Source organism: Erinaceus europaeus, chromosome 11 (genome assembly GCF_950295315.1).
Source record: "Erinaceus europaeus chromosome 11, mEriEur2.1, whole genome shotgun sequence".
NCBI lineage: Eukaryota > Metazoa > Chordata > Mammalia > Eulipotyphla > Erinaceidae > Erinaceus > Erinaceus europaeus.
In genome coordinates this window covers 8444355-8470972 of record NC_080172.1, presented here as the reverse complement: position 1 = coordinate 8470972, position 26618 = coordinate 8444355, and the positions used below count along the sequence as shown (strand labels likewise).

At 38.3% G+C, this 26618-nt stretch overlaps 2 protein-coding genes and 1 pseudogene across 3 annotated transcripts in view; 2 read left to right on the top strand and 1 right to left on the bottom strand.

The window, feature by feature from the left end:
- The window catches only part of XRCC4 (X-ray repair cross complementing 4), a 198637-nt gene extending 186268 nt beyond the window's left edge, over positions 1-12369 (bottom strand). Inside the window, exons 1-2 of the mRNA XM_007518812.3 lie at positions 12285-12369; positions 1630-1778 (exon numbers count right to left, since the gene is read on the bottom strand). Of these exons, the coding sequence (XP_007518874.1) occupies positions 1630-1768 (139 nt within the window). The 5' untranslated portion in view covers positions 1769-1778; positions 12285-12369. The remainder of the gene's footprint in view (positions 1-1629; positions 1779-12284) is intronic.
- A 102-nt stretch (positions 12370-12471) lies between these two features.
- On the top strand, positions 12472-25777 carry TMEM167A (transmembrane protein 167A). Of its 2 annotated transcripts, none has more exons than XM_016186277.2 (4): positions 12472-12586; positions 19840-19949; positions 23908-23942; positions 24810-25777. In XM_016186277.2, exons 1-4 carry the CDS (start codon positions 12584-12586, stop codon positions 24878-24880), a joined length of 219 nt encoding a protein of 72 aa, XP_016041763.1. In that variant the 5' UTR covers positions 12472-12583; the 3' UTR covers positions 24881-25777. The 2 variants fall into 2 exon arrangements, with proteins under 2 accessions (XP_016041763.1, XP_016041765.1); XM_016186279.2 differs by lacking the exon at positions 12472-12586 and adding an exon at positions 13324-13515.
- LOC132541655 (small nucleolar RNA U109) lies at positions 20978-21121 on the top strand (annotated as a pseudogene).
- Positions 25778-26618: the final 841 nt, after the last annotated feature.

Below are 26618 nucleotides of genomic sequence, written 5' to 3'. Positions count from 1 at the left end.
TTTTAATTATTATTGTTATCTGTTACCAAGGCTATTCCTGGAGTAAGGTGCCAGGACTATAAATCCACCACTCCTGGAGGCTAGCCCTCTTTCTACCTTTCTATTTTTCTTTCTTTCTTCCTCTCTTCCTTTCTTTCATTCTTTCTTTCTTGATAGTACAGAGAGAAACTAAAGGGGGGCGGTGGAGAGAAAGAGAAAGACAGAAATCTGCAGATCTGTTTTACTGCTCTTCAAGCATCCCGGCTGCAGGTGGGGAGCAGGAACTGGAACCCAGATCCTTCCACAAGGTGATATGTGTGCTTAAATAGGTATGCCACCACCCTGTCCCCTCGAGAAATATTTCAATAATTCAAAGGAAAAAGAGGACAGCAAAGTAGCTCACTTGGGTAGAGTCCCTTAGCCACGTACATGATCCAGGACTGAGCCCAGAACCCACAGCACTAGTGTTCACAGTGCTAGGGTTTGGGCGGTAGTGCAGCAGGTTAAGCGCACGTGGTGCAAAGCGCAAGGACCAGCTTAAGGATCCAGGTTCGAGCCCCGGCTCCCCACCTGCAGGGGAGTCGCTTCACGGGCGGAGAAGCAGGTCTGCAGGTGTCTATCTTTCTCTCTCCCTCTCTGTCTTCCCCTCCTCCCTCCATTTCTGTCTGTCCTATCCAACTACAACAAAAATTTTTTAAAAGGGCAACAAAAGGGAAAATAAATAAAAATTAAAAAAAAAAAAGAACTTCAGTGCTGTATTTCCTTTCCCTCAGTCTATCTGGCTGGATCTTTCTAACTGAAAAAGTAAAAAGGGTGGGGGGAGGCAGAGGGAAGAAAGAGAGAAAGAGAGACAGTGGGAACATGCACTAAATGGTGGCTCAGCCAATCTAGCATATAAATTATTATGCGCGGTGGACCTGGGTTCGAGTCTTCAGTGCCTACCTGCAGCAGAGGGAGTTTCCTGAGTAGTGCAGCAGTGCTACAGGTTGGCCTCTCTCTCTCTCACCCTTTCTATTTCATTATGTTTCTCCTTCTCTATCAGGAATAAAGAAAAGGGGGTAAATGGCTATTGAGAACAGTGGAGTCACCATACAGGCACCAAGCCCCAGTGGTAACTCAGATGGCAAATAATTAATCAATTAATTAATAGTATGCAGTTAATACTACAAACTTATTTTACCTAAAGCATCATGGCCAACATAATTCCATAAATTACTGTTGCATAACTACAGAAATATTGACAATTTAAGAAATTCAATCAATGTAAGAACATAAAGTAAAAAAAAAAAAAACACCACTACCTTACTTGAACAAGCCAACCCACCTGCCTATGGTTCTCAGTATTTCCCTAAGGTTCTAAGGAAAAATGTGTGTAAAAAGCACTGTTATGCTTTGCATGAAGTGATCATTTTAAAACTCTAATGAAGGCTAACTATTAACACAAAAGGAAGCCAGAAATTCCTGCCGGGGGGGGGGGGGGGGGAGACATATGCCTACTTCTCTACTCTGATGTTACTTACCAAAAATACTAAACATTAAAAATCTGTGCATAAGATGTAGTCATAACAAGTAGAAGCACATTATCTACTGAAGTAACACTTCAGCTGAACTATCACTTAAGACAAAGGAATAGCCTGCTACTAATATTACCTGTCCCAGTCCAAGCTGACTGACCATCAGTAAGTGTGATGGCAAAGCCAGAGTCGAGTGTTTTCTCCCATGTGACTTGTAGAAAGTGAATTACATCAGGTTCCACAGCAAGATGGATTCTGCTTAATTTTCTCTCCATGTCAGATCACCTGTTACAGAGGAATAAAATTAATAATTTTGCAGGAGATTGTTAACTATACATAGTGTCTTTTGGGTTTGTTTGCTTGCCTTGTTTTTGTTTTTGTTTTCTGTATTGGTCTCCCAATTACACAAAGCTCCAATGAAATAAGGGAAACAAAACAGTATGATAGCTACTCAACCAAATTTAGTCTATCATAGCTCTGTTCAATACTGATTCACACCGGAGGCTCATAAATGGCAGATGGTCTGGCCAAGTTGTGCAGGTAACTAAAAGCTGCTACCTCTAACACTGAGAAAAATAGATGTTCCCCCAACTTCTCTATCTCTACCACACAAGAAATGATACCACAGCAACTTTCATGAGCAATCTAGGAGTAATCTCAGAGCTAGAGAGTGATTATTATAGCAAGGATAAAGCTGATCAAATGTCTTAGTGTCTGCCTAGAAAAGCAACTGTGTGGAATGATAAAGGAGACAGACTAAGCACAATATACAGGGGGAAATAATCTCTGAACTCAAGGATTGGAAACACCTACCCAGGCTTTTCCTACAAAAGGGCTCCCAGGATTAGGAACTCTTATCTCTTGAAATAAGAGTTCCTTGGCAAAGAGATGAGTTATAATGGGCTAATATAGTCAACAGTCAATGCATACTTTTTGCAACCTTAAAACTTTTTAATTTTTTTTAATTATCTTTATTGGATAGAGATAGCCAGAAATCAAGAGGAAGGAAGAGATAGGAAGGAAAGAGACAGAGAAAGACCTGCAGCCCTGCTTCACCTCTTGCAAAGCTTCCCTCCTGCAGGTGGGAATCAGGGGCTTGAACCTGGGTTCTTGTAGACTGCAGTGTGAGTGCTTAACCAGGTGCATCACCACCTGGCCCTGCAACCTTACAACTCCGTAGATAAGTATTATTTACAGAGTAAAGGACATACATCAAAAATGCATGAATGTTATAACTTAACAAACTGACATAAGCAATAACTAGATAAAGAAGCAAAGCTTGATTACCTCAAATCCCTCCCTTCTGGTCACTGTCCCCAAATAACTGAGATTTGTTTTAAACTTCTGTATACTTTTTTTTTTTTTTTTTTTTTTTACCAGAGCACTGTTCAGCTCTGATTTACGGTGGCGCAAGGGATTGAACCTGGGACTTTAAAGCCTCTCGCATGAGAGTCTGTTTGCATAACCATTATGCTATATATCCTCCGCCCACTTCTGTATACTTTTATGTTATTGTAACTATGTATTACATTTGATTTTTGTGTCTGGCTGCTTTTGTTAAACATAATGTTCATATCATACAGTTTCTATTATAATTCATCTCATTGTTGTACCATCATAGGCATAGAATTTAATGTACTTGTCAATTCTACTAGTGATAGATCTTTGAGTATTTTCCAGATATTGTTTCTTAACACAAATAGTGATACTATAAACATTCTAACATACTTATGCATTTCTGTCCTGTATACAACTAAGTATATACCTGAGTGGTATTGCTGAAGCAGCTAATATGAATATATTCAGTTTTCATACTTCATAGTCAAAAGGTTTATAAATAAATGATTTTGCAGAAATTTGTACTTCTGAGGCCAGGCAGTAGTGCTCTCGGTTAAGCACACACAGTGCAAAGTGCAAGGACCCATGCAAAGATCCCAGTTCGAGCCCCCAGTCCCCACATGCAGGGGGGAGTCACTTCACGAGCCAGGTGTGCAGGTGTGCAGGTGTCTTTCTCTTCCCCTCCTCTCTCAATTTCTCTCTCTTGTATCCAATAAATAAATATATATATATATATATATATATATATATATATATATATATATATATAGAAAAAATGCCCTCCAGGAGCAGTGGATTCATAGTACAGGCAGCGAGCCCCAGTGATAACCCTGAAGGCAAGAGAAAAAAGAAATGTATACCTCCTTTATGAGAGTCTGATCAGTTCTTATCTTGACAAACATTTCTCATCTTTTTAATGTTATCTATCTTAATGGATTTGCAGCATTGCACTGTAGCTTTAACTCACACTTCCCCAATGAATAATGCTGTTGAGTCTTTTTCATATATTTACTCAGCTCTTGAATGTCCTGGTACAAAGTGCCTGTTCAGTTGTGCCAATGACTTTTGTGATGTGACATAGTTATTTTTCATTTTTCTGCACATTTCAATCCATTTACCCAACACCATGTTAGTAAGACTCCCCTTTCCCCATTTATTATTCTGGGCCCCTTTGTCAAAATTAGGTATCCACAAACAGTGGGGGCTTATTTTTAGGCTCTCAATTCTATTCCATTTTCAACACATGTAAACTTGTATGTCTGACTACATATAACCACTGAAATTATGTAATTATTTTTAAATAATTCATTTTGTCTAAACAATTTCTTACATTGAGGTCTTGTTTACCCAGACACAACTGACTCCGAAATGCTTTATATATTTGTTTAAGATTTTCAATTAACTGGTCAACGAACTTAAAGAGATAAATTATTCCCATGTCCTGTAATCTTTAAATATGAAAATTTCAGAAAATATCTGCTACTATTTTTCTTTTTTTTATAATTTTTTTATTTTTTATATATTTTTTATATTTATTTATTTTCCCTTTTGTTGCCCTTGTTTTCATTGGTATTGTAGTTGTTGTTGTAGTTATTATTGTTGTTGTTGGATAGGACAGAGAGAAATAGAGAGATGAGGGGAAGACAGACAGGGGGAGAGAAAGACACCTGCAGACTTGCTTCACCGCCTGTGAAGCGACTCCCCTGCAGGTGGGGAGCCAGGGGCTCGAACCGGGATCCTTGTGCAGGTTCTTGTGCTTTGCGCCACATGCGCTTAACCCGCTGCGCTACCACCTGACTCCCGCTACTATTTTTCTTATGACAATATGGTTGAAGGCTTGTATAATTCTAACATGTCCAAAATCACCACTGTGGGAGGAACAGAAAGTACCTGAGAAGGCCATCTTTGCCTGCACATAATTTATGTATACAAGAATATAGACACACACAGATTATTTCTTACATGTGTCTTAAAATCCATCCCTACTAGTGTCAATACAACTTTGTAAAATGAAAATTCAGAACTCAGAATTATTCTAGAACAGCAACTGATTCCACTGCTCTTTTTTGCCATATTTAAAACAAGTGAGAAATTTCTAATTATAGAGGTATATTTGTTTAGACGTCAACTTTCCAGATGGCTGTCAGTAACTCTCCTACTTTCACAATAAAGTGTTTTGATCTCATAATTTTAAGAAGAAATGTAGGGAGCAAATTAGTTTTAAGATCTTTGAATTATTCAGGTTTCAAATATTTTCCGATTTTCTGATGAATTCTGGGTACTCATTACAAAAAAAAAATATTTCATTTTAAAGAGTCTATTACTTTCATAAGTTCAGATTTAAAATTCTGGAAGTTACCCATGAGCCACGTTTAACAATAACATACATAATAATCCAAACGTCACAACTCGGTGTCCTAAGAGTATTTTGGTGCCTCAGTCCCAATTTTCTCTCTTTTTTTTTTTCATCATGTAAACTGAGCATTAATTTCCTAATAGCACACCATTTGAACCAGTTTTGAATGTATTTCATTATTTTCTTACTGAGATCACTCTCTCATTAAATATCAAATACCAAACATGTCAGAAGCAACCACAGAAAAAGGGGAAAAAAAGGGGGGGGGAGGGAGTTTGGTTTGGAATGCCTTTTAAGATTCAGTAAAGGCAAATCAAGGACCTCTTTGCTGTCACTAGTCCTGTGAATGGAAATAGTCAGCCATGGTTTTTTGGTTGTTTTTTTTTTTTTTTTTTTTTTTTTTTTGCCCCAAGACTACTTGAAGGAAGGGGGTGGAATCCTCTTCAGAGGGACTGATTGATATGAGCCATAAGAAAGGCGGTGTTTTGTTTTCTAAGGGGACCAAAGGTCACAGTAGTATCAGCACCTCCCCAGCCAGAGCCCAGGATCTAAGACAAGTTCGCAGGTGGAAACATTTGGGTCCCACCCCGATTTGTACATCAGTAGCTTTATTGAGAACTCAGAACAGTTGAGAATTGAGAAGCTTATCTTTTAAGTACTTTGTGTCTTTGATACTTGGCTTCTCTCTTAGAAGAGAAATAAGTTGTTGGCTGGTATGCAATTGATGAGATCTACACTCTGAAACACCATTCACAGTGGCTTCTGAATAAACAAGACACTTTTTAAATTAGTTTACAAAGAATTGTGTATGCCCTTTTGGATGCTGATAAGGCACAGTGCAGAAGCCAACTCTCTTAGGTCAGCTCAAGTTAGTGGCAACACTGTATCATTGATAACACTATTTTGAACTTGAGCTTCTTTTCTTTTCCTGTATGGCAAGTCATGGCTTCTTTTCACACTGCCTGGGTTGCAGGTGTTCAAACTTCTGCAGCTATGCCAATGAGTTATATTTACAGATCAGAAAGGGCTAAATGCATGTTTCTAGTGAAGCAATTAACTTAAGTGCCCCCTTGTTGAGAAAAGTAGGCTGACAGCTAAAGTGAGTTCAGAATAAAGATTAGCACACAACACGTGCCCCTTACTAGTCTGTAATTAGATTCCTGATCACATGATACTGTTTGACGATATTTTTATTTTTTTATTTATTATTTTTTTTCATTTTCCCTTTTGTTGCCCTGGTTGTTTTGTTGTTGTTGTAGTTACTGTTGTTATTTTTTTTTTAATTTTTTTATTTAAGAAAGGATTAATTAACAAAACCATAGGGTAGGAGGGGTACAACTCCACACAATTCCCACCGCCCAATCTCCATATCCCACCCCCTCCCCTGATAGCTTCCCTATTCTCTATCCCTCTGGGAGCATGGACCCAGTGACCATATTTTTAAAGGAGAAACATTAAAAAGAAAGTCATAAAGCTAAAATGGTCACAATTTTTCTGTCTCCAATAAACAAAGAAAAATATTTTTTAAAAGAAAATGTTCCAACTTCTTTAGTAATTTTAAAAGTACTATTTATTTTCATCTTATCAGAACACCAACATTTAGAATTTTATTTATTTAAAACAAGAATACTGTTCAGCTCTGACTTATTATGGGGGTGCCAGGGATTGAATGTGGAACCCCTCATGTCATAAAATTCTGGTATGCTGAGGCCCAGTGGTGGTACACCTGGTTGAGTGCACATGTAACAGTACAAAAGGACCCGGGTTTGAGCCCCCAGTCTCCACCTGCAAGTGAAAAGCTTCGAGAGTGGTGAAGCAGTGCTACAGATGTTTCTCTCTCTCTCTTTCTCTGTTTCTCTCTCTCTCTCTCATTTGCCACCTACCCTATCAGTTTCAGGCTGTCTCTATCCAATAAATAGAGGTAATAAATACTGCTTTAAAAAATTCTGGTGAGCTATATTTCCCCAACAGGGATTTTTTTTTTTAATTAACCACTTACTACTAATTAATAGTTGAATTAATAGAGCATAAGGCTTGTAACAGACCAGAGATTCCCTCTGGAGTTTTAAGGTTTTTTTTTTAATATTTATTTTTCCTTTTGTTGCCCTTGTTGTTTAACATTGTTGTGGTTATTTGGATAGGACAGAGAGAGATGGAGAGAGGCGGGGAATGCAGAGAGGGGGAGAGAAAGACAGACACCTGCAGATCTGCTTCACCGCCTGTGAAGTGACTCCCCTGCAAGTGGGGAGCCGGGAGCTCGAACCGGGATCCTTAGGCCGGTTCTTGTGCTTTGCGACACATGCGCTTAACCCACTGCGCCACCACCCGACTCCCTGGAGTTTTCTCTTATGCTCTCTAATGTGAAGTGCATGTGTTGTTTTTCTACCAGACCACTGGTCCAGCTCTGGCTGATGATTATGGGACTGTACGTGATTGAACCTGAGGCCACAGAGCCTCCGGCATTAAAGTCTGTTGTATAACCATTATGCGGTCTCCCTGACTTCATTTCTCAAAGAACTAAGATAACCAAATATATCTTCCAGCAATTTCACTGTATAGTTAATATTATCTATCAAAAAAGTAAACGGAAGCTTCATTAAAAATTGACCATAAAGCCAAGAATCCAAAGTAAATGAACCAAAAACATCAAGCTAGACTTCCATAATCAGATGTTGATGCATGAAAGGAAGAAAGAGAGAGAGAAAGAAAAAAAGAAAGGAAGGAAGGAAGGAAGGAAGGAAGGAAAGAAGGAAGGAAGGGAAAGAGGGAGGGAGGGAGACTTGTAATAAACAAAACAGATTTAGTGCAGCTTTTAAGGCCACCTTTACTAAATCTGCAATGGACTCCTTCATCACCAAGTCCATGGGAAATTTCCCTGAGAGATCTGATGCAAAGAAAGCTCTGATATCTCCTACCCTGGTTTGTAAGGAGGCCCAGATGGTCTCTTACAAACAGAATGTCTTGGGGGCAGGGTGGTGGCACAGCAGGTTAAGCACACATGGCACAAGGCGCAAGGACCAGCTAAGGATCCCGGTTCAAGACCCCGGTACCCCACATGTTACAATGTGCAAGGACCTGGGCTCAAGCCCCACCAGTCCCTGCTTGCAGGGGGAAAGCTTTACAAGTGGTGAAGCAGTGCTGCAGGCATTTCTCTACTCCTCTATATCTCCCCTTCCCTCTTGATTTCTGGCTCTCTCTATCCAGTAAATAAACACAATAAAAATTTAAAAGTAATGACTTACGAAGAATAATTTTCTTAAGAAACTGAAAATATTACAAGACTTTGAAACAAAAGAAAACAATCTAACCAAACACCAAAAGAATGAATGAAACGGTGAATAGTAAAGGAAGCTAGTTTGTGCAAGAGAAGCAAGTTGACTTTTGTAATACACAATTTAAATGTTGATCAGAAAAGCCATTCAAAGTTAAGCTACTTTCAGTTACAATACATAGAGCAAAGCCAAAACTTCCCAGTAAGTTGAAATAATGAATTAAAATCAAGCTGAGAAAAATAGTTATAAAAAGAATATCCACTCCATCTACAAATCAAACATTTGTGGAGGAAGCACTATGTATAAACTATCCTCAATAAGATTTGTAGCAGATTATTTTTTTAAGGAATTATGCCTTCCCTTTAGAAAATTTTCATGAGAAGTAAAGTTCTTTATACAATATTATTATACCTCCTCAGAATATGTCTGATTATACTAACAACAGAATTTTTAAAGTGTACAGTACAATTCTTCTATGAATGGAAATAATTTATGAAACATTCTAAAGAAAATGGCTTTGACTAGATTTAAAAAAAAAAAAAAAGTCACCAAAAACAGATGCTGAAAGGGCTGAGTGATGGCTCATATGGTTAAGTGCACATATTACCATGCACAATGACCTGGGTTCAAACCCCTGCTCCCTACCTACAATGGAAAAGCTTCATGAGTGGTGAAGCAGTACTGCTGGTGTCTGTCTGTCTGTCTGTCTCTCTCTCTCTCTTTCTCTCCCTCAATTTCTCTCTATTTTATCAAATAAAATAACACAACAAAGAAAGAAAGAAAGGAGGAAGGAAGAAGTGAAGAAAGATACTAAAGAAACACATAGCACAATTGAAAAAGCACAGAGCCTATATAGGGGGCTCCAGTCCAATCTCCTGTGTTGTATTTGACTGATGATCTGGCTTTTCTGTCTCTGTCTCTCCCTCCAAAAAAAACTTTTATATATCATATACAATAAATAAAATAAATCTTTAAGGGGGTTGGGTGCTATAGGTTACTATGAGCAAGGAAAGTATAACAGTCCCCAATAGCAGGGGCAAGTTTCAGGAGCAATGAAGCAGTGTTACAGTGATAAAGTCACTGTTTAATTGCTGTTTTGCTGAGCTGAGCCTCACAAAGGTACTGCTTCAATGTTCCAGGATACACATAAATGTTAGCAGGGGCACAGGCATTGTTGATGTAGCTAGCAAAAGTGATACATTTACACTGGGATTTTTTTTTAAAAGGCACTAAGTGTAAGATTATGAATATAGGGAGTCAGGCGGTAGCTCAGCGGGTTAAGCGCATGTGGCGCAAAGCACAAGGACCAGTGTAAGAATCCGGGTTCAGCCCCTGGCTCCCCACCTGCAGGGGAGTCGCTTCACAAGCAGTGAAGCAGGTCTGCAGGTGTCTGTCTTTCTCTACTCCCTCTGTGTCTTCCCCTCCTCTCTCCATCTCTCTTTGTCCTATCTAACAACGAAGACATCAATAACACCAATAATAACTACAACAATAAAAAAGGGCAACAAAAAAGGAAAAAAAAATACTATGAATATATCGCAAATGTGACATACTAGATTGAACCCTGGATCAGAGGAAATATATGAAATGGAGAAACTGGTATAAATCCAATTAGTCTATAGTGCAGCTACTAGCATTGCACCAATGTTGTGCATTTTGATAAATGCATCATGAAATATGTTAATACCAGAGGCAATTGGGTGAGGGGTATGTTGGACTTCTATATTATCTTTGCAGCCTTCCCTAGTTTAATACTACTCCAAAAATTAAGTTTATTTAATAGGAATGTAACATTACTTTTTTGCTTAGAAAACTCTTTTATATTTGGGTGAGACAGCATAATGGATATGCCAGAGGTTCTGGTGTCCCAGTTCAATCCCCACCATTACTAGGCATCCTGATAAAATTTTACGAGTCATTTGAGTATAATGACACAGTTTTTTTTTTAATAAGCCAATGATCCAAGATGGTTTTAAATGAGAATCCATCACAGTTTTCAGAAAGGAAACTTTTCAAACATCAATGCAAGAGAGCATGTATTCAAATTAGCTTACTGGCAGTTGAAAAAGAAAAAAAAATGTTTTTTGTTCAATTGCTCCCTATTCAGAGATCACACTAAATATCCAATTGTTTCTGTCTACCATATACAAAAATAAGCGTTAGAGACATATGTTCAGTTTCACCTGTTACCACTTGTGTTCCATTAAAGATATTAAAAATAACTAACAAGGATTGTTCTTTACAATTTTCAGAAAAAAAATGGTTAAGAGCACATGACGTTAAATTACCTATAAACCATAAATATAGTATATTCTTAAATACAGTAAATCAATTGTGATTTCTAGCATGTTTAGTTTCCTGGTACTATTCTAAGTAATCACAAATATCAAAACATTCTTTACAAGAGCACAAAGATAGTTACAATGTCTACAAACACATTTATTATTTTAAGAAACCAAATCCGATGAATTGCAAATCAAAATTTCCATAACTATGCATGTTTCATCTCAATGGCAAGGCTTGTCAAGGATATAGTAAAGCAGTTACAAAGAGCATTAAATGGCTTGTTTTCTGAAAGGAGGAAGGCATCTCATATTTTCATAGTAGTAGTCCCCTCTTTTCCAAGCCCATTACATTCACAAAAGGAACAGGTCATCTTGGTTAAACTCAAAGCACTCTCAAGATCCTATGAATAACCTCAGCAAATACTTGCTATGTGTGCATATTGCACCAGCTCTTGACACATGAACAGATTTAAAAGTAAAGCTATGTAAAATAAAATAAAAACTAGTGTGCTGTAGCAAACTAATAATCATAGCAGCATCCAAATGTTCTAAACACTGCATTGACCTAAATGTTGAAGGATCTTAGTTTGGTCTATTATGACACATAAAGCAACACTTAATATGAGTTTCTTTCCCTCTTTTTCTCTATCCAGTGAGAGAATATTAAAAAAAAAAAAAAAATTAAAAGGCAACATTCTGAGAAAATATATACTATGTATTTGGAACCAAAGGACTACCCTGATTTTCTGAGACACTTAAGGGAACAGGGCAACATTACAGCTCTAACTTTAAGATTAATTCCAAGAACTACGCAAACAAAATACACCAAGGCGCCTGTTTCACCATCTATTGTCAGAATATTCCAGGACAAAAGGAGAGGGAAACAGAGGTTCATTCACTAAGAATATCAAAATTTGAGGAAGCTAAATAATGTACGGAATTTATGTAACTGGTCATTGACTTAATAATTGATTTTTTTAAGGTTGACGTCATTTATCTTCCTGGAAGATCCCTTTCCTACAGTCTCTGATCAATTAAAAAAAAAAAAAAAAAAAAAAAGGAAAAGGCGGTTCCTTTCTTTAGTTTTAATAACCCCAGTGGAGGGGACTTTTCAGCCTCAGAAGGCGCCCTTCCTCGTGGTCTGGGAAGAGCAGGCTGGTGCTGAAAGATCGCAGAGCCTATTCGACCAAGCCCCCGACCCCTGAGTAAACCCAATTCCCGTATCACTCCAAGACAATTCAAAGGCACTTCGCATTTCCAAGAATCTCTCCAGTACAAAGGTTGCAAGTGAAAAGCCACAGGCCCAGCGATGCAGACCGATGGCCAGAGAAGCTTTTGAGTCAGAGTCCACAGACGCAAAGTCCAGAAGTTTACAAATGGAGAGATGGGAGGGAATGCAAACCCGGGAAATCGGCACGCTACGGCGTGCTAACGGAAATTAATGGAGAACTACAAAAAAAAACGAAAACAAGAAAAAGAGAAATGCCCTGCGTTGTAATGATCGATTTTTAAAGAGGCATGCCCCACTTCCGGACCCTACCTCTCCGTGTTTCCACTTCCGGGCTCCTCCAAAAGGCCCGCTTCCTACAGATTGACGATGCTCATCCAATGAGAACTTTACCTACTTCCGCGGAACCGCTGACGTCACCGACACCCCACCTCTTCCTGTACAGAGCAGCCTATCCAAGCGCCCGAGAGGCGTGGTTCTGGAGGGCGTGTTCTGAAAGGTCCAATCATAAAACGGGAAAAGCGTGAAGGACAGGCAGGGGGCGGGGCGGAAACGCCTCTTCCGCCCAGCGTCCGGAAGGTTGATGTGGCTGGGGCTACGCCGGCCTCACTATGGTAAGAATGGGGATGGTGGGGTCGCGGCTGGGATCTAGGAAGGGTTTGTAACCCCAGTCGGGGGCTGGAGGGTTGGACGGCGGTCCTGGGTGTGCGCTTCTCTAACCTAGTTCTCCTGGGGCTCCCGAGGTGCCCAGGTCGGGGACCATGTGGCCGCTGCATTCGCAAGCCGGGAGACCAAGAAAGACCCCTTGGTCTTCCCAGAGAGGCCAGTTGCTGACACGTTGAGGAGAGAGGGGCTGCTTCGAGTGTCCGCTAGATTTGGTTGGTTCATAGGTTGGACTTTTGCATCTCTGCCTTGATGAGGATCTTCCCTCCGTGTGGATTGTCGCTTCTTAAACCCTCAGTTCCACACTTTCATTTTCACCTGTTGAATCAGTGGCAGTTGAGCTCTCTCTCTCTCTCTCTCTCTCTCCCTCTCCCTCTCCCTCTCCCTCTCCCTTTCTCTCCCTTTGCCATTTTCTCAACCTTAAGAACCAGTTTTGTCCGTTAGGTCTTACTGTTGAGCTTCTCCAGCGAATTTAATTCTTGGAATGGCATCATGATGCATCTGCCAAGATCCTCACCAGTTACGTTTCTCCCCATGAAGACCGACCTACCCCTTTCTACTTGTGCTCCTTTCAGGTGTCCACCTGGCTAGCCCGAGCCCATGCATATGCCTCCAGAACCCCTCTAGCATGTCACTTCTCCCAAGTCAGCAACGTGGTGGCGCTTTTATTTGTCCTCTAGGTATAGAGTTCTTAAAATGGTCTTTACATCACAGGTCGAATAGAGAAGTACTCAGATGAATGAGAATCAGGAGCCACCAAGTCGCCGTGTGAAGCATAGCCAGTACCCTCAAGAATTTCACAATCCATTGGGGAAGATGGTTCAATAAATTCTTTGTGTTTTTTTTTTTTTTTCTGCTATTCTACAGACTGCATTGCATGGTTTGTTGGAAAGAACACGAATATATATATATATGTATATATTGAACCAAATAGGACCAGAATTATTCCCTGCTTCCATTCTTTACCTGATTAGCCTGTGATTATGTCCATTTCTTTCTTGGCTACTGAGGAGAGAGACATCCTCGAGGAGGTCAGCTGGCGTATTCGTTAAAGAGTGAGTAGGATTTAGGAGTCATTGTTTAGAGCTGGGACACTTTAATCTCCAGGTAAAGGAAGTGACAGGGAAGACAAAGGACATAAGATGGAATAGCTGCTTAAAGACTGTAGCAAGAGGAGGAGTTGAGCAGTGGAGGGAAGAAAGACTAAAAAAGATGGGTGTGTGCCATACTGAGTGAGGGCTTTCTATTTTGTGGATGTTTAATTGCTTATTTGGTAATGACTTTTTAGCGGGGGGGATGGTGTGCATTGTGGAACAGCAGCAGGAAGGTGGATTTCTTAATGTAGAGGATATATTTAAATAGGTGTTTCAAATTCGGAGACCATTTTAAAAACCAAGTGCTGTAATCCAGCATTTTTAGAGCACTGAATGTCTCGACTTTCCGTCAACGGTAGTTAGCTGGCAGGAAAGGATAAATGGGAAAGCCATTATGAAGGTTCTTAGTGAGTGAGGGGTGACTGGAATGAAAGGAAATTCTGGTTAAACACCTACTCTGCCAGGAAGCGGACATTAAACTTAATGGTTCTTTCTGTTTGTTACCAAACCCTGTACCCTTTTTATTATACAACGATGCCATTAATTCCCCCACAGAATTGTGTGCCATAGTGGTTGTGGGTGGGTGGGAGAACTTGGTTGAGATGATGATTCTGAGGCTGTTACTGCTGTTGCACCATCAACACAAATGGCCTTACAGTAGAAAGGCAGACACCTTCAAGCTATAAAAATGGTTTCAGCCTTGCAACCCTGGAAGTGATACAGTGGATCAAGGTTTAGACTTTTAAGTATGAGGATCCAAGTTCAGGCCCTAGCTTCACACTTACTAAAGTGAAGTTCTGATTCTGTCATTCTTTTTCTTTCTTCTCATAAATCTTAAAAAAATAAAAGTTGGTGTATTACACCAAAGTAAAAGACTCGGGTGGGAGGGGGGAATACAGGTTCAAAAAGGATGACAGAGGACCTAGTGGGGGTTGTATTGTTGTGTTGAAATCTGAGGAATGTTATGCATGTACAAACTGTTGTACTTACTGTCAAATGTAAAACATTAATCCCACAGTAAAGAAATTAAAAAAAAAAAAAAAGAAGAAGAAAAAGTTACAGCCTTATAAACAAAGGGCTCCATAAATTAAACTTTGGAAACTCATTGTAGTAGATTAATAGGTACAGGTGTTCTGATCCTTTGTACAAATACATAAATATAGTGATTTAGTTTTACTTAAATTGCCACCAGGGTTTTTGCTGGATCTCAGTGCTGACATTACAAATCCACTGCTCCTAGTGGCCTTCTCCCCCCCCTCCCCCCATTAATCTTACTAATTTATTCAATAGGATAGAGAAATTCAGAGGGGAGAAGGAGATAGGGAGAAAGACAGACAGACACCTGCAAGCCTTCTTCACCACTCATGCAGCATTGCCCCTGCAGGTAAGGTTAGGGTCCTTGCACATGGTAAAGTATGTGCTTAACATAATGGTCCACCCAGCCACCATACAGCAACTTTCTTAACCATTCATCTGTCCTTGGACATCTGAGTTGCTTCGTGGTTTGGGCTGTTACAAATTGTATTGCTGCGAACTTGGGTGTACATATACAATCTTTGGATAAATCTCTACAAGAATAACTGCTGGGCCATAGCATAGATCCATTTCAGGTGTTCTGAGCTATCTCCAGGCTGCCTTCCACAGAGGCTGAAACGGTTTAAGGTCCGACTAGCAGTGGCCACGTGATCCTCTTTCAGTCAGTCCATCCTTGCCAGCACTTTGTCTTTTCTGTCCTTCTGGTGTATGACATTCTCACGGGTGTGAAGTGATACCTTGTCTTTATCTGCTTTTCTCTCATAATCGGTGGCTATAAGCATTTTTTTTTCATCTGTCTATGAGCCATCTGGATATAGTCTTTGAAGGCTGCCCATGTCTCCTCCCCATTTTTTGATGGGATTGTTTTTGTTGTTGAGTTTTTGAGTTCTTATTTGTTTTGCTTACTGGTCCTTTGTCTGATTTATGGCACGTGAAGATCTCCCATTCAGTAGGGTGTCCTGTTGTGGTGATGGTTCTTTTCACTGTGCAGAAGCTTTTTGACTTGATGTAATCCCAGTGGCTTATTTTTCTTTTTGTGTTCCTTGCCACTGGACTTGATTCTTAAAGCTGTTTCCAAAATTAACTTCATGAATTATCCTCTTCCAATGTCCTGTTCTACGTGTTTTATTCATTTGGAGTTAACTTGTGTATAGTGATAATGTGGTGGTCCTGTTTCATTCTGGTGCACTTTTCAACTCAATTTTCCCAGCACCATTTGTTGAAAAAAACTTTCCTTTCCTTGTTGGAAAAAAAAAAAAAAACTTTAGTGCTGTAGACCCTTTTGTTAAAAATTAGTTGTACATGATTGTAGGGCCAAAATCTGTTATTACCGCTTATCACCTATCATACTTACACAAGGTCTATGTGTTTGTACATTTACACAGAGGCTAACTTCCCCCGGCACTTCCACCGTCTTTACTTTAGGAGATAATAGTTGTGTGCCTGCGAATTTATAAGAAGTTTGCTGAGTTGCTGAGCTGTCAGCAGAACACATTTATTACAAGGCATAAGGAGCTGAGATTAATCCAAGGTCCTGCAGGGGGAGAAAGCCTCACAAGCAGTGGAGCAGTGCTGGCCTCGTCTCTCTTTCCCCTTTTTCTCTCTGTCTCTGTCAGAAAGGGGAAGGAAAAAAGGTCACTGGAAATGCTGGAGTCATCATGCAGGCAGATAGAAACGTAGATATAAACCTAGTGGCAAAAGAAAGAAACTACTTAGAAATTGCTGGCCTGGATTTGTAAATGATAAGCTGCTGACCCACTTTCCCAGTGCTGTGTCTTTATTGTCAAAATTAGGTCAGAGATGTCATTTCTGGACTTCCTTCCACCTCCAGAGAACAGTGAACTCATTTCATTTAAAAACACTAAGTATCTGGTCTGGGAGATGGCTCAGTGGATAAAGCACTGAATGCTGAAGTGTGAGTTCAAGCCCCAGCAGCACATGTGCCAGGGTGATATCTGGTTCTTTCTTTCTCCTCCTGTCTTTCTCATTAATAAATAAACAAAAATCTAAAAAACAAACAAACAAAAAAAAAAACGGAGTCTCTGATATCCAGTTCTTGTTACAGAGTGAATTCAACCTAACTGCAAGTATTGACATGTCGATAAGATTTTTATTTTATTTCCTACATAGATGGCTGTCAACATTTGAGGCCCTCAGACAGGGCTGTGCATAAAGACACTTAATCAACATTTTAATTTGATATCTGAAAACAAATAAGACACATAGGAGTTGAGTAGTGTAGGACTAATGAAAACAGCCTTTTCTCTAAAGGAGTAGCAGCCATAATTGAAGACCTTTAGCACATAAATATGAATAGCCTACTTGCAGTTTGTACCTCTAGACTACTCTTATCTTTCCCCCATTTTCCTGTTTCTTTTGTTTTGCATGGTCTCTTTTAGAATGTTTTTTTCCTTACAGAACTGAAAGCAAAATTCTAATTTCAGTTTTTCACCTTATATTCAAACTTTAGTGATACAGTTTTTATCATTCAGTAACAACTTTGAAAATGAGAGGTTCCATCTTTATAACTAGAGTGATAAAAATTTAATCTGAAACAAGATCCCTAAGTTTTCAAATTGGTTTGAGAATAGTTTTTAAAACCTGCATCACTAGAACTTTGGTGGTAAGTGCAGCAAACACTATATACTTACAGGCAATCCTTAGATTTGTAAATCAACCATAAGTCAATAAAATTTGTTTTTAAAAGTTTAAAAGCAAAAAAAGGTCTCAGCATTGCAGGTGGTTTCATGTTTAAGAACTATTTTGCTTTACCAAGTAGTTGACGGTTATTTTATCTACTATAATGATTAATGTGCCAACCAAAGGTCTAAGTTTCATTATATCAAGAAGTTGAACAAATTATAATTTATTTCAGAATTCTTGTACAAAGTAACGGATACATCAGGCTTATTTCCTTCTGGATATTTTAATTTACTGGATAAATAAAACAGTAACGCTACTTCAAGTGTTGCGGAAGCTCTACTTAGCTATAAAGAAGGAGTATGTCTGGTAGGTATGAAATTTGGAGGAGTAAGAAAAGACATCACTGTTATCCAGAAAACCTGTGACTTAACTTGACAGAGGAGACTTTGCACATGTAATGAAAAATTTTGGAATAGGTGGTCCAGGAGGTGGCACACTGGATAAAGCACTGGATTCTCAACCATGAGGTCCTGAGTTCAATCCCCATCAGCGCATGTACCTGTGTGACATCTGGTTCTTTCTCTGCCTGTCTTTCTCATGAATGAATAAATAAATTTTTTAAATCATTTTAAAAAAAGAGTTTGGAATAGGATGGTTATCTTGAATTGTGCTTCTGCCCTTCCCTTTAAGGCGCCCTGGTGCTATAGATCAACTCGTCCTTGGGAGTCCAATGCCTTGTCCACTATGTGGCTACGTCCAGCGCTGTTTGTTTGATTTGAGTATTCTGACTTGTCTTCATATTTATTTCCATATGTAAACTTGAGAATCAGTTGTCTATTTAAAGGTAATTGTTGGTATTATGTATAGGTCCAGCTGTGTAATGGCAACCTCCGGTCTAAGAATCTGGCATAATATGCAAGATTCTACTTGTATGTTCTTCAGTATGTTTTAGACCTTTTGTGACATACTCCTTGTTGACTTGTATCTACTAGACACCTTGCCTTTATAAGTGGGGAATCACCTACCTACTATGTAGTAAATTTGTTGATTTTATGTATTTTAATTATCTACTCAGCCACCTAAGTGAAAGGTTTGAATTCCTCAGTGTTCAGAAGGCCAGCTTCAACTGGTCACTCACTCACCTTCAGGCGACAGAATCAGGGCTTGTGAAGGGTAATAGATTAGTAGGGGGAGAATGAGTCCTTCTTGTTAAGTAATGTCTGTGTAGTCAAAGGAGTCCTCCAGTCAGGCAGGCTGAATCACCAGATCACCAGAACTTGGTGGTCTGTCGATGGTGAAACATTGAGGTTGTATCTTCTGGAAATACCTATTTCTGAAGCTACATAGGGAGAGCAGTATAGAGTCTGTAAGGATTCTTAGCTAACACTCAGTTCTCTTATGGATCACGATCATTCTTGTCATGGTTTTACTGAATAGGCTTATCTCTGACTGCTATAACACATTGCAATGTTTTATATCTGTATGTCGCGGAGATGTTTTTAAAAAGCTGTTTGATTTATTCAGCCATCCTTTACCTGGCTGACACGCGACAGGTATGCTGTCAGATGTTGGGGACTTGAGTATAAGACACTATTGACACATCAGTGATGAGGGAGTTACTTATTTTAATAATGTATAACAGTTTGCTGTGGGGATAAAAAGTTAAGTTCTACATGAAATTAGAAAAAGGAAGCAGATGAGTTTAAGAAGTCTTCCTGGAAAAGATGGCATGAATGAATTTTGAGTAAGTTGACCAACATTTTACTCTAGAAACCTCTATTTCTATGTTATTAGGAAGTTTATGTTATCTTTTGGCTACTACGTTAAGCTTTTTAAAATAACTTTAGAAGATTAAGAGCAAATTGAAAATGCTTTTTCTTTTCATCAAAACCTAACTAATATCAGCTGATGCATGAAACATGATATACTTATTATCCTATGGTAATTTTTACAAGTAAATTTAAAAAAAGAAAGAAAGAAAAGAAAACCCAACTTTAGCCAACATTCAGAATATATCCAAACTTGCCATCCATTCTGCCAATTTGGGAGCAGACTTTGAGACTTGAGTAATTCTCTATGGTTATATACTTAACCACCTATCTTTCTAGTGGTCTGTGCTGCTAAGACATCTATATTCATAGTATGTTGACTTAGCGTCGGTCTGTTATTTTAGTATCGTTGTACTTTTGGCAATGTTTCATGTTCTTGAATTGAGAGTTTCCAAACTGTCGTCTTTATCCTTTAGTTTAAATAATAACCAGAAATGTATACTTTTGAAACACAATTCTTCTGAGTGTCCTCAAACATCATTCTGTTTGCCTTTCTTACGAATGAAATATGATTCTTAATTTAGTTATCAGGCTTTTTTTTTTTTTGGCCTATACAGTTTTTTTCTTGTAATAATAATTTCTTTTCTCTTTTTCTCGTTTTAGTCTGCCATTTTCAATTTTCAGAGTCTGTTGACTGTAATCTTGCTGCTTATATGTACCTGTGCTTATATCCGATCCTTGGCACCCACCATCCTGGACAGAAATAAAACCGGGTATGTTATTAATGATGTCTAGCCACCCAACTTGTCTTATAGACAGTGAATATAAATTACCAGTAAAGGCATTAAAGAACTTAATTCTTATAATGTGTGTGTTTTTCCATTGTTTCCTCCATTTAAAAAAAAACTGCAAAATTGTATATCCACAAAAAGTCATAAAAGCTAAGTTCTGAGCATATTATATCCACTCTAAGTACATTCATACCATCATCCACATCTGAACTTAATATACAATATGGAACTATAAATTTCTTCTGTTCTTTCTTTTTTATTAATTTATTAATAATCAACAAGACCTTAGGATAAGAGGGTACAGTTCCACACAATCCCACCACCAGAGTTCCATATCCCATCCCCTCCATTGGAAGCTTCCCCATTCTTTATCCCTCTGGGAGTATGGACCCAGGATCATTATGGGGTGCAGAAGGTGGAAGGTCTGGCTTCTGTAATTGCTTCTCCACTGGACATGGACATTGGCATGTCGATCCACACCCCCCCATCCTGCAGAAACCATTTTAAAGTGAAGAGTGCATAAAAAGAGATTGGCGCTAAAAATAAGCTCAACTTTAACTTAAATATTATAAATTTCAATGACTAATTTTCTTAATCCTTTCTTGATTAGTAGTCTGTAACTCCTTTGATCATATTCACCAATAACAGCATGAAATAATTGCTTCACATAGGAGTAATTGTTGTCTCTAGCACCTTCATGGTTTTAATGAAAAGGGAAAAAAAAATCAAATTAGAAGCCTGCTATGTCAGACTATCATTTCTTACTTTGTAGACATTGTCTTCTTGTCATTCTACCTTTTCCTCCCCTCTGAAGTTCTGATGTACTCTTGATCAGTTGTATGGAATTCTGTTAAGTCTTTACATGTATCGGTTCTTATAACTGCAACATTAAGTTAAACAATGATTAATAAAACCAGGCTTTCCACTAGTTCCAGCTTAGCCAGTGTAGTTATTCTTCTCACCATTTTGACAATAAAAAGGCTGTTTAAGGTCACTGTGAATAAAATGAATTGCATGTGGAAATTTCTGCTCTGCATTCATTTAGAAGCAGGAATGTGTCCATAACATGCTACATTAAAAAAAACAAAAAAGGAGTTCACAGGGCTACCAGCCTTACAGTAGAGGTTGAGTAGTAGTATATTTCTCCTACATGGAAGAAAAAAAAAAGTGCCTATTTTAAAGTATAGTCAGCAGTTCCAAAGGCTTTTTATTTTATGTGAATGTTAAAACCCGTTGTGCTTGCTTGCTTGCTTGCTTTTTTGACTGCTCAGCTTGTGGTGGTGCCAGGGACTGAACCAGGCACTGCAGAGGCTCCATCCAGCATGCAAGTCATCCGCATACACATTGTACTGTCTCGCTAGCCCAAGATTCATTGTTTTCTGGCTTGTGCATAAATGTATTTTATAGATAGAATTTCTACAGACCTTTTTTTCTTTTTATTTTACAATACATATGAGAATCACAATAAACTCACCTTTATCAGTGTGAGTTCTCCATGCTTAAGCAGAGATGTCTCCGTGGGTTGTAGAATATAATTTCTTGATGACTTCGTTGTTTGAAAATTACTTTTTCGCTGCTTCAAATAATAGAAAACTAAGGAACTGTAGGGGGGAAGTAAAAAAAATGCTGTCTTGTCTTATTTCCTATTTTCATTAGCCTGATAGCATTACCAGCCGTTGTATGTGCTGGTTCATAGCTGTAGAGACCAAACAGCTTAGTGACAATGGTTTTTGTTTGGTTTTGTTTTTGCATTGCCAGGGCCTCACAGGTGTGTGAAGTTACCACAGAGTCACTTTTTCATTCACTTAGAGAGAGAGAGAGAGAGAGAGGCACTACAACTCTGGAGTTTCCTGTGGTGTTATATATATATAGTGCTTCCCTTGTGGTACTAAGACTCAAATCTAGGGCAGCCCCTGGGGAAGTTCACTGGGTTCCCAGCATTACAGCAGGGATGGGTTCTTTGTGTGCCTTATCCAGTGAACTGGCTCATTGACCCTTCAGTTTCCTTGTTGTTCTTGTTTGAATAAAGATGTCTTTGGGGGGGAGGGGGGTGGCGGATGGGTGGTGTCACCAGAATATAGTTCTGGCACATAGGATGCCAGGGATCAAAAAGTGTGTTATAATAGATCATTGTTGAGAAATTACAGAATTAAGTTGCTAAGTTAAGGAAAAAAAAATTTTTTTTTCAGTTAAATTGATTTTAATATGTATACCTGTTGTTGTACTGGTTCCCAGTAACCTTTGGGAGTCACTTTCTAGACCTGAAAAAGACCTTAACTGGAATCACAGGGCTTTATACTATTCAGTGCTATTCTAAGTTTCCTTGGAGCTTCTTCCGCTGTCCCTGCCTCCTGGGCTCTGAACCAGACTAACTCAATCTGTAGTCATGTTCTTGTCAATAGGGTTTTAGAATGAGGTACCATGATAACGATTTTTGATGAACTATAAGGCAAATTTAGTTGATCTCTGAAGTTACTGTCACATACATGTATCTTTAACCTGTGACTGAACACAACCAATACTAGCCGCTTGGCTGAGAGCTTGTTTTAATGATAACGTTTCATCCATGTAACGACCCTATGAAGGTTGTTGCTGTTTAAAAGAGAAAATAGCTTGTACACCGTTAAGCACCGACTTAAGTAAGATCGGAATTATGCACAGTCTGGTTCTTTTATGAAACTACTTTCAGGAATGTGTCTGGCTTTCACCCACTAATCCTACTATGAAATTGTTGAACCTGTTAGTTTGTGAGTTCTTCAAAAATATACACATTTTTGTCAATTTATTAAGCCTGAGCTGAAGACTTAAGTACCATCTTTTTGGGCAAAAAGCAGCAATATTCATACTCCAGGAACTGAAATGTTGTCATTTTGTTGCTACCATGATTAGTGTTAATTTATAATTCTCGTCTTGTCAGACGGAATAGCTGTCTACAATGTTATTTTGTTTGAATGTTAACAAATGTTACTTGTGAAATGATTCACTTGTCTATCTTTTTTTTTTTTTTAATTTATAAGACAGGAGAGAGAAAGAAGCAGACATCACTCTGGCACATGTGCTGCTGGGGATCAAACTCGGGACCTCATGCTTGAGAGTCCGAAGCTTTATCACTGCACCACCTCCCAGACCACCACTTGTCTATCTTTTAAGTTACTTTTTTATACATGCAAATATGTGGTGTATTTATAGAATAAGTACTTAATTCTTAGTATATTCATAAAATTTAAATGGCATTTCAATTCTAACCCTCCGGTTTCCAATGTGGTTTAGATATTTTTTTAGTTCATTTATATTGTGTTCTTAAACAAGGAGTTTTGTTTGTTTATTATTTTTTCCTGCCAGGGTTATGACTACACTGTTCATGGTGGCCTTTCTTTTTTTTTTTTTTTTCTTCCCCCTTTTTGAGGACAGGCAGAGACACCTGCAGTAGTGCTCTGGAACTAATTAATGAAATTTGTCCTCCCTTCTGGCTAGAGACAAGGGGCTTGAACATTAGTCCTAGTGTATGGTGGACAGGGAGTCTCCACCTAACCCCTAAGCTGTGTTTTTCAGTTTATAGTGAGAAAAGACACTGTCATTGGACTCATGGTCATAAATCACTGAATATACAGTGACCTTTTACAGGGTAACTTGTTTTATGAATGCATTTTATTTTTTATGTGAAAACTGATATAGAAACAACTATTTAAAATTTTCTCAAGATTACTGTTTTTGCAACTGTCATATATTTTTATGCTTATAAAGTTGACTGAATGAATCTTTTTGATGGCCAGTGGAACATATCTTGCCAGTGTCATTAATTTATACCCAGTCTAACGTCCTCGACCTTCAGTACCATATATGTCCTAGTTTTATAGCGGTTGTGAGATTGTCGATAAACTTATCTTTCCAGTATTCAACAGCTACTCTACTTTCTTCTTTTTTCCTTTATTCTCTGCAGACTGCTGGGCATATTTTGGAAGTGCGCCAGAATCGGTATGTATCTTTCTATAATCATCAATTGTGAATTACTGTCACAGGACAAAAACAGTTGCCTTTTTGAAGTATAGGCTTCTCAGCTTGGTACATTTCTGTAAAAACTCTTCAAGTTTTCCACTGAGCTCTGTTTCTTTGGCTTTTTTGAACTAAAGTTGACAAATGCTTCATAGTACTTCATGAACAGGGAGCTAGAATGTATAAAAATAACCTCACTCATTTAGGTATCAGATACTATATGTTCCTGAACTGGCTAATAAATATGTATAGCTTTGTGCATGCTTGTCCTGTTTCAATCAAAGAAGACAAAAAAAGAAAGAACTCTCAGGAGTGGTGAAGTCATATGGATATTCACTTCCAGCAATAACTCTTGGCAGGCAGACTGGGAAAGAAAATTAATATACATATAGTTTCACAGAAAAGTACCTATTTTAAGGCCTACATCCTGTTATGTTATGACATTTTTTTTTTTTAATTCTTACTGTGACTACTATGACTTTTTTTTATGCTAGAGATAGACACAAGCAGTGAGTGTAGACATTTTTGGTTGCTACACAGTTATAATGCATACAGTGTCTTACAGTAATTGGTGCCCAAAACAGCCCCTCACAATAGAATTAACCCAAAGTATCAGGAGTACTAAACATGAGAAAAGACCCAAACTAGTTGTACACAGTTTTATGGTATAGACAAAAAAGAAGAAATGGGGGATAGACCACTGGGAGCAGTGGATTCACTGCCCGGCGCCCCAGTGACTAGCCCGATTCTCATATTTATACTTTCTCCCATATTAATTAGTAATCTTACCCTGTTCATCTCAGTTAACTTGATCAATTATCATAAATATCTCCCTTGTATTTTTAACAGGTGAACGGAAGAGTCCTTATGTAGCAGTATGCTGTGTAGTAATGGCCTTCAGTATCCTCTTCATGCAGTAATCCAGGAAAATGCCGGAAGTTAGTTGTCAACAGATTTCAACATGGAAAGAAGGAAGGAAGGAAGGAAGGAAGGAAGGAAGGAAAGAAAGAAAGAAAGAAAGAAAGAAGGAAGAAAGAAAAAAAACTTATAGAAAATAATCAGAAGAATGGTTTACCCTTTTATCTCTGAATACTGAATGAGAGACATTTCTAGCTTCTGTTCTCTATCCGTATGTTATTGGACCGATGTTCTGTATAATTAGAATGGAACTAAAGAGTTTAATATGTCTGTAATAATCAACCTCAGAACAACTGTCACATTCTGCAACTCATTCTCTTGTGTCCGGCCGGTACCCAATCTTCGGTATCTGAGGCACATAATGGAAAACAGAACTGGTAAATCACTCAAGTTCCATTCACTGGTTTGGAAATGATGAACCTTTATATAGTGAGACACGGCAAAGACTGTATTTTAATGCTTTCCTCTGGCCAGTCACAGTTTGAGCATTAACCAGAGTACTTCTACTCTAACCAAACTCTGTGTCTTATTAAAGGTATTTAAACTCTAAAATGAGTTCATGAGGAGAACTAAAATAAATGTAGTTGAAGAGTATTGGGGAAATGTTCCTATTTAACATAAAGGAGTTTTTCTAGCTGACTGGTGCCATAGCCTAAAAAAACCTCTCTGGTCAAGTTTGTCTAAGCGTCTTACCTTTTTGTTCTCTGAAAAGGACTGGTTTTAGAATGAAAAGCACATAAAGAGAACAATTACAGTATGACAATTCTGTCTGTGTTTCATTCTTATATCAGGTCTTCAGAAATGTAGCACTTTAAGTCAGATCTTTGTTTTGTTTGTCACTCTGAACTGGAACCTCGCCTGTATTTTAGTAGTGGATGATAAAACAGTTTTCAAATCGACCATGTATCCTGGGTTAAGTTATGTTTTTGTTTTGTTTTCTCAGCTGTGATAATAAGTGAAAACTAACTTTCAAACAGGACAAGAGGAACGTTGGGAATATGACTTGAAAGTTTTGCAGTTGTGTTTATAGATGACATTTCTCAAGATTGAACTTAAATTCAGTTAATTTTTATAGCTAAGAGGAGATCAAATATCTTAGCTAATAATTGCCCATATAAATATTCTCAGCTGTTTGTTCCCCATAACCCACCCCTCCACCCCCGGAAATGAACATTTGGAAATATTTCAGAATGAGTCTGTTTGTACCTCTTTGGGCAGAAACAAACTTTAGAACAGAAACCACCTGTTTTTAAAGACTGTTTAAACTGGTTAGAATCCTAAAATACATGTAAAAGTTTTTAATATATTGTCTTTTTTGTTTAAAAAAAAATGAAAACTATAGGTTGTCAATGATTTCTTATTTTATGTCCCATGAACTGCCTGTGTTACATAGATGAAACAGTGGGCACTGAAGTCCCCAGAATCTCTGAATTCCATCTCCTGGGATTTGTTTTATTCTGTTATTGACTTCTTAAATATGGTCAGGCAAAAGGCCACAGTGTTTATTAAATTCTCTCTGTGACCTAAAAAGTATATATAAATTCAACTGCAGTGTCTTGCTAATAAAACAGCCCTGCCATGCTGAGGCTCACAATAACAGTACAGTCCTTTATCTTAGTAATTGCATTTTAAAAAGAACCCTTATTTTACGAAGTCAAAATTAAATAGATTTTGGCCTGTTTTTTTTTCCTTGGGGGGGGTGGCCCACTAACATTTATTATGACATTTTGACCATTCTTT